The following is a 6,889-nucleotide window of genomic DNA, read 5'->3' as shown; positions in this document are numbered from 1 at the left end:
AACAAAGATTAGATAGATTCGTGCATACCAAATAAATAAAATATGGATTCGAAGTAAGAAATGAAAATGGGAGATTTTTTTTTATAAAGAAGTAAAGATTTCTCTGCTTTGGAATAAGTTAATACCAAATACACAGAAGACTCAAGAGCACTGTACTATTTAGTTTTCATGCACTTTGTGATGAGGTGGATATCATTCTCACCTCTGTAATATAGACAGAACAAGTATGTAGTCCGTTGGTGTCCGAGGGAGGTACTAAGTGGGGGATATTCTCAACCCTACGACAAATTTTTTTTTTCTTCATTTAACTTTTATAGATACAATTGTTTTCTTACACGTGTTTCTAAGATGAATTACATGAAATCACGATGAGTATTTATTCTTGTTCCGGTATCATATCTACAATTGCCTTTTGTCCGTCAAATCTTTGGAATGCTTGTCTGCTTTGTTCTTATAGTCGGACAACCGCAATATATTCCGAGGGCAATGTGAAGCTTTTATACGTTTTGCATGGACAAGAAGGTGGAGTTACACATGTAAGTGAATACTATCATCCTTTCCCCCCTGATATTCATCATATATGTGCTGCCTATGTTTTTTTCCCTTCTGGTGGATGCATTTTTGAAATTTGATTGTATGGTTCTGAGGTGTATATTGGTGGTATTCCGCATGATGCTTCTGAGAAGGATCTGAAGGGCTTTTGTGAGTCAGTAGGAGGTAATGTTTATGGTTTTTATGGTGGTTTTACCTCTCTTCATTACGCCTAAAGATTTAAGATTGACATTTTTGCTATTGCAGGTCGGGATGATGAAAGGCAAAGACTCACAGGAGAATAAGGGTTATGCGTTTGTTACCTTTAGGACTAAAGATTTGGCTGCTAAGGCCATTGAAGATCTGAATAATACTGAATTTCAGGTAATATTTTCACTTCAATGACTAAATATTTCTTTCTCTGAATCTGCCACATCTTTTTTTTTTCCAGGTTTTTGTTTTTTCTATCTATATGTAAGTAGCATGGATACTTCATATTTAAAAAAAAAATGTGTTCAAGTCTTCCAGATGGCTTCCAGTCTTCCAGATGGCTTCAAGTCTTCCAGATGGCTTTATCAATGTCTTGTATCAACTCTGTCTCTTCATCTGTGTCTTTGTCCTTTACTAATGAAGTTTTAGTTGCAATATACATACAATGTGATGAATTTTTGTGAGTGCTACTTAGAGAAATATGCTATGCAATCAATCTGGTTTGTTTACTGGTTTTGTTCTGAATACCTACTTTGATTACTTGTTCGACTTTGTTTACTTATGCTTGTGTGACCACTTTTTCTTACATCTTGGTTCTTTCCAGGCAATATTTAGTAGCATAAAATCTCCAATCACTAAGGATATGAGACCCATTCTACCCCCCCAAGGTGCATTCATTTTTCTCAGAATGTTGATCTGGTTTGTTCTTGTGTTTTTGCTCTCGCTTCTAAAGCTCCACATTACAAAACTGCAGACAAGAAGCTCCAACATCCAATTTTAGAAGGAGTTGTACGAGACTGTGTAAGCAAACATCTCTACTCATCTGCAATTTTGTTGGCAGATAAAGTTGTCGCATTCACATCTGACCTAGCTGACATTTACATGCAAGCCCAAGCTCTTTTCCTCAGTCATCATTACCATCTCCCTTTCCATCTCTTAAACGCCTTCCAAATTGTCCTCCGCGATATCCGCTTTCACTATCTTGCCACCAAATGCCTAGTAAAATATAATATTATTTTAATTAGTATATAATTGTACGTGTCAGTTTTTAATTGGATGTGTTTAGGAAGAATTGAAGGAGTGGGACCAGGGTTTGGTGATGTTGGGTGATGCGAAAGTTGATGAATATGGGAATGCTATTGGTTTGAAAGATAGTAATGTTATGTACTTGGATAATGATGGGGAAGACCGTGAAATCAATGTAAGGGCTTTCTTTATTTTGAGTCTTGAGTTTACTATTCAGTTGATTATGACAATGTTTGTTTTTCTTGGTTTACAAATTAGTTCAGCAATATGTTTTTTACGAGGAAAGGGAAATGAGGAACTGGAAAATCGTGTCGAGGCTCCCAAATGGTGAGCTGTTGTCATGCTATCTTGTTCTTTGTATTTGATATACATAAAGGAACTAATACAATTTTGAATTATGATGCTCTATAAGGTACAAAGCTGTTATCAAGGCTGATCCATTATGTTACGAGGTATATAGATGTTAAGATTAAGCTGCGTTGAGTCTTTTCAATCATGACTAGAAAATATAATACTGGATTTTTATTTTCATAGTTGATGTCACGCCCATCTTTCTAATGATTATGCACTTTATGATGTTATCTTATATTCCTTGGTGTATTTCAGGCTTTGGAACGTCTCAATCACATGCTTAAATCTGAAGAAGGTAATGTCGCTCTGTGGACTTCTGTTCTGGTTTATGATATATTGCCCATCTTTCTACTCGTTGGAATTTGTATCCTACATCCTTCTACACCTTAGAACTTGTGAGAATAACACTGCCAGTTTAGCTTGCACCTTGAAAAACAACACAGATCTGTTGGCCTGTAAAGCCGAGTACTACCATCAAAGTGGAGAATTTCAAAAATATTTTGAGCTGACTTCTGCGTAAGTTAGTAAATATTTGCATAGAGAGATTTAATTGGTAAGATGTTACTTGGAGCCTTGGATGACGTAGCTTTTCTATTTATTTATACTTTGTTAATTTCAGCTTACTTGAAAGAGACCCTTTCCATTTGAAAAGCACATTGGTGCATCTAACAGCTGCTATGGAGCTTGCCCATTCAAATGAACTCTATCTAATGGCTTGTAATTTGGTGAAGGATTATTCTCAAAAGTGGGTAACCTATCTCTACTATGCAATTTTGCTTGTTTTGCTCCTGTAAATTTTCATTTTGTTTTCTGTTCTTTACATCAGTCTTTCACTAACCGTCACTTCACCATTTTCAAAGCATTATCATATGGTTTGTTGTTGGTTGCTATTACTATTATATTAAGAAATATGGTGAATCGTGATGGTTTTTCAGGTGACAACTTTCCCCTTAACAAATTGATCTCTAGACCCTTTATACTGTACCGGGCTGGGATGCTAGTTTGCAGAAGAAAGTAAGGGCAGTACTTATGATACCTCCTTATACTTGTTAGTTGAGTTGGGGATCCCATTCCCATCCCACCACTTGGGGCAAATTTGAGAAGGTTCATCTTCACTCCAATGTGCTGCAACAGTTCCGATAATAGACCTGTCCAAAACAGAAGGTTTAGCAGTTTGAGATCCTCCACTAGATGTGCATCCACAATTCTGATCCCCAGTATTCCTTGTAGATGATGGTGGCTTCACCTAGTGAGACAAGCTCGTATCAATAGCCTCTTTTCTATATGTATTTTTTGTGCCTGTGTAAACGACATACGAACGCGCAGAACTACCACTTTCATTCTGCTCAAGAGATTCACTTTGACTATCAACTTCTTCATGGTTGTAGTAACTGTCTTCTTATAGTGCTATCAACTGAGATAAATTGTGAACGGGTATCCTATAGTGGTAGAGTTGGTATCCAGGAAAATGGGGTGTTTTAGCGGGAAGCGAATGAAGATGAGTTTTAGCTATGTTCGGACCCCTCTAGTTTAATTTATGAGTCTTACTTTTTTAATTTATGAAAAGGAATTTGAAGTTTGTTTTCTTAGTGCACTCAAAAAATTAATGGAAGTTTTTTTTTTATTATTATTATCTTTTTTTGCAATGTTTGATAGTTTTTTGTACATTTTGGAATTTGTTGGGAAAATGGAAAAATGGAAGGCAAGCTGTGGTTTTGTTACGCAGGTTCGGTTTTAAGTGGAAGACATTATAGCATTATTATTAAAATATATATATATATATATATATATATATATATATATATATATAATATATATATATATACATGGTTTGGCATAAACCGTAGTGTTTAGTATAACTATATACCACGGTATTATAACACATACACTAATATAAACCACGGTTTTAATAACTTATATGCCACGGTTATGTTGACAACCGTGGTATATCATGGGCATACAAACCACGGTTCTTTGAAAAACCATGGTATCCGTTAAACATATATACTACAGTTTTGCTATTATTATATACCACACCACCTATTGTCACGGTTGCATAACAGTGGTAAATATATTTATACCACACTTAAAAACAGTGGTATAAGTGTCATTCTGTAGTAGTGCTTGCTGTAGCAATAACCATAAGACAGTTGTGTTTTTTGTTAAGGAATATATTTTTTGTCATTTTGGCATCCCTAAAGCCATCATCAGTGATGGTGGAATGCATTTTTGTAACAAAGTTGTTACTTCTTTAGTTAAAAAGTATGGAGTTACCCATAAGGTGGCAACTCCTTATCATCCACAAATTAGTGGCCAAGTAGAAGTCTCTAATAGAAAAATTAAAAAAATATTAGAAACAACAGTAAATCCTGATAGGAAAGATTGGTCTAAGCGTCTAACAGATGTCTTATGGGCATATAGGACAGCTTTTAAAACTCCTATAGGAATGTCTCCCTTTAGACTTGTATTTGAAAAACCTTGTCACTTGCCTGTTGAATTGGAGCACCGCGCTATGTAGGCTATAAAAAGCATGAACTTCAATTTTGATAAGGCAGGTGTCAAGCGCAAATTGCAATTAAATGAGTTGGAAGAAATAAGTAGTGATTCTTATGATCTCGCAAAATATTATAAAGCTAACATGAAACATGTTCATGATAAACATATTCTGCGTAAAGAGTTTGTAGTTGGTCAAAAGGTTTTGCTTTACAACTCCCATTTGCATATTTTCCTGGGGAAATTAAAAACCCGTTGATCTGGTCCTTTTCTGGTTACTGAAATCACCCCTTACGGGTCAATCACCTTGGTAAATCCCAAGGACAACAATACCTTTCAAGTCAATGGCCAACGATTAAAATATTGTCACGAGTTAATGTCCCCAGATGTGGAGAATGTCCTTTTACAGGACCCTGTCTATGAAGACTGACCTTTGATGTTGGGTGTACTTCCTTTCATTTACATATATTGGTAAGTGCACCATTAAGGTAACTGGGCCCTCCCTTTGGAATCTGTGGCTGTAAGTATCAGATCCTAAGTCCACGTTTAACGTAATTCACACTTTCCACTCTTGCATGTTTTCTCAGTTTTTTAGTCATATTTCTCTATGGATTGATTTATGTTTTTATTGTTTTCTTGTTTTCCTTTATATTAAACCTTATTCATAAAAAAATTTAAAAATATTAAAACCTTATAAATAGTAATCTAGCAAGTCTCAGGAATCTGACTTTAAAAGACCCACGTTTAAAACAAATTTTCTAAACCATATTTTCAAAAATTTGTTTGGGGATGGGGGTGTTTGGTCTTTCCATTCTTGATCTCTCAACTTTCTATTCTTATTGTTTATGTCGTTTAGTCGTATTTTGATTCGGGTTGACACTATCTATGAATTTATATTTCTTTTGATCATATAATTTATGTCATTCACACACTTCGAGGCATTTTCCATCTTCTTATATGTCAACAATAGTTAAATTTGAGTTTTTTTTTATAGATCATTGGATTGGAATTTCTCTGCTGATCATTTTCATAGCTCATTCACAAAAATTGGACCGTTAACGAATCGGATATTTTAGTTTTAAGTTTTACAAGGCATAGGACAGGATGGGCATTTTACGAATTGTTTTGGGCTTGGGCCCAAATGCTTAAACCCTACATGGTCATTTGACTCAGACGTGACTTCAAAAAAAAATAAGAGAAAACCCCTTCGTGAGTTCTTCTTCTTCGCCATGCCTCCATCAACCCAGAACAGAGAAAACTTTAAAACCCCCGCGCCCTAACTCCACACAAACTCACTCCAAATTTCGATCCTTTGATTCATTCACTTTCCCCCACCTTGCATTCACACCAATTTCGAAATCCAAACTCAATGGCTCCTTAACCCCCAAATATTCTTCCAGAACAAGTTTTTACTTTTCAATATTTCTCACCCTTTTATGATACGGAAATGGTTAATAGGAGGTGGAATGGGTTGTGGTATTCAACAGATAATTTTTATCACACTGATTTGGTGTATAATTTTTATAAGAAGAAGGAAAAAGAGGGTCGTAGGGTCTTTGTAAAGGTGAATGGCCGTCGGAGGGAATTGACTACAGCTGTGCTGTCTGCGATTACTGGCATTAATGAAAGAGACCTCATACTCACAATGCAGGAATCTCAGTTTGGTGGAATCAAGGCTTTGATGAAGGAGACTGTCTTGGAAGGGGTTTACAATAGGAAATCACATTGTGTGTGTCAGGCGTCTTTGAGACAGAACCAGCTGGCTGTAGCTCAGTAGGTTGGTAGGAATGTGATTGCCACCACTAAAGCAAGTGACATCAATGTGAGTTGTCTGCACATTCTCTGGGTCCTTCAGGAGAAGAGGTATGAATTTTGCATCCTCAACTTTTTGATAAGTGAGATTAGATCAATTGGTATATATACTGCACCCTTCCCCGTTGATTACAAAGATTATGATGTATTGGGGATGTGTTCCGAAAACTAATAGAGTTATGTTGAAGTTGCAGGAAAATGCACGGATTTATATGGAATGTATTCGAAGGGATTGGTGTTTGCCTGAGGATAGGGGTGTTGAGACAGTATCAGATGAGGAAGATGAGGAAGACACCACATGTTTTGATGTCGATGTTTGGAAAGGGGTACTACGGATATAACCCGTTTCTCTTTACTTCATCGTGGCCTGCGAACTCTCCATAACCAGTATGAGGCTATTCATACTAAGCAGGGTACCATTATCAGTAACCAAGTTAATCTGCAGAACAATATTCAGTTGATAGAT

General features: G+C 36.1%; 1 protein-coding gene across 6 annotated transcripts; it reads left to right on the top strand.

Moving 5' to 3' along the window:
- Window positions 1–467: 467 nt before the first annotated feature.
- Window positions 468–3,751, top strand: LOC147509197 (anaphase-promoting complex subunit 6-like). 6 transcript variants are annotated; one of them, XM_086601496.1, is made up of 9 exons: window positions 468–536; window positions 648–717; window positions 799–915; window positions 1,808–1,942; window positions 2,031–2,094; window positions 2,180–2,219; window positions 2,374–2,634; window positions 2,738–2,863; window positions 3,054–3,751. In XM_086601496.1, exons 3-9 carry the CDS (start codon window positions 805–807, stop codon window positions 3,055–3,057), a joined length of 741 nt encoding a protein of 246 aa, XP_086457622.1. In that variant the 5' UTR covers window positions 468–536; window positions 648–717; window positions 799–804; the 3' UTR covers window positions 3,058–3,751. The 6 variants fall into 6 exon arrangements, with proteins under 6 accessions (XP_086457622.1, XP_086457627.1, XP_086457623.1 ...); XM_086601497.1 differs by lacking the exon at window positions 468–536 and adding an exon at window positions 1,346–1,542 and having other exon boundaries at window positions 579–717; XM_086601499.1 differs by lacking the exons at window positions 468–536; window positions 648–717 and adding an exon at window positions 1,410–1,542 and having other exon boundaries at window positions 797–915.
- Window positions 3,752–6,889: the final 3,138 nt, after the last annotated feature.

This window comes from Coptis chinensis, chromosome 3 (genome assembly GCF_015680905.1).
Source record: "Coptis chinensis isolate HL-2020 chromosome 3, ASM1568090v1, whole genome shotgun sequence".
Classification (NCBI taxonomy): Eukaryota; Viridiplantae; Streptophyta; class Magnoliopsida; order Ranunculales; family Ranunculaceae; genus Coptis; species Coptis chinensis.
Note: the sequence above shows the minus strand (reverse complement) of the source record. Positions and strands in the feature narration are given on the sequence as shown.

What these genes read in the sequence shown, in the direction of transcription:
- LOC147509197 (XM_086601496.1), top strand. Translation starts at nt 805, where the DNA reads ATGATGAAAGGCAAAGACTCACAGGAGAATAAGGGTTATGCGTTTGTT. An exon ending in TGAATAATACTGAATTTCAG is followed by an intron (nt 916 to 1,807) that starts GTAATATTTTCA and finishes GGATGTGTTTAG; the next exon opens with GAAGAATTGAAGGAGTGGGA. An exon ending in CGTGTCGAGGCTCCCAAATG is followed by an intron (nt 2,095 to 2,179) that starts GTGAGCTGTTGT and finishes ATGCTCTATAAG; the next exon opens with GTACAAAGCTGTTATCAAGG.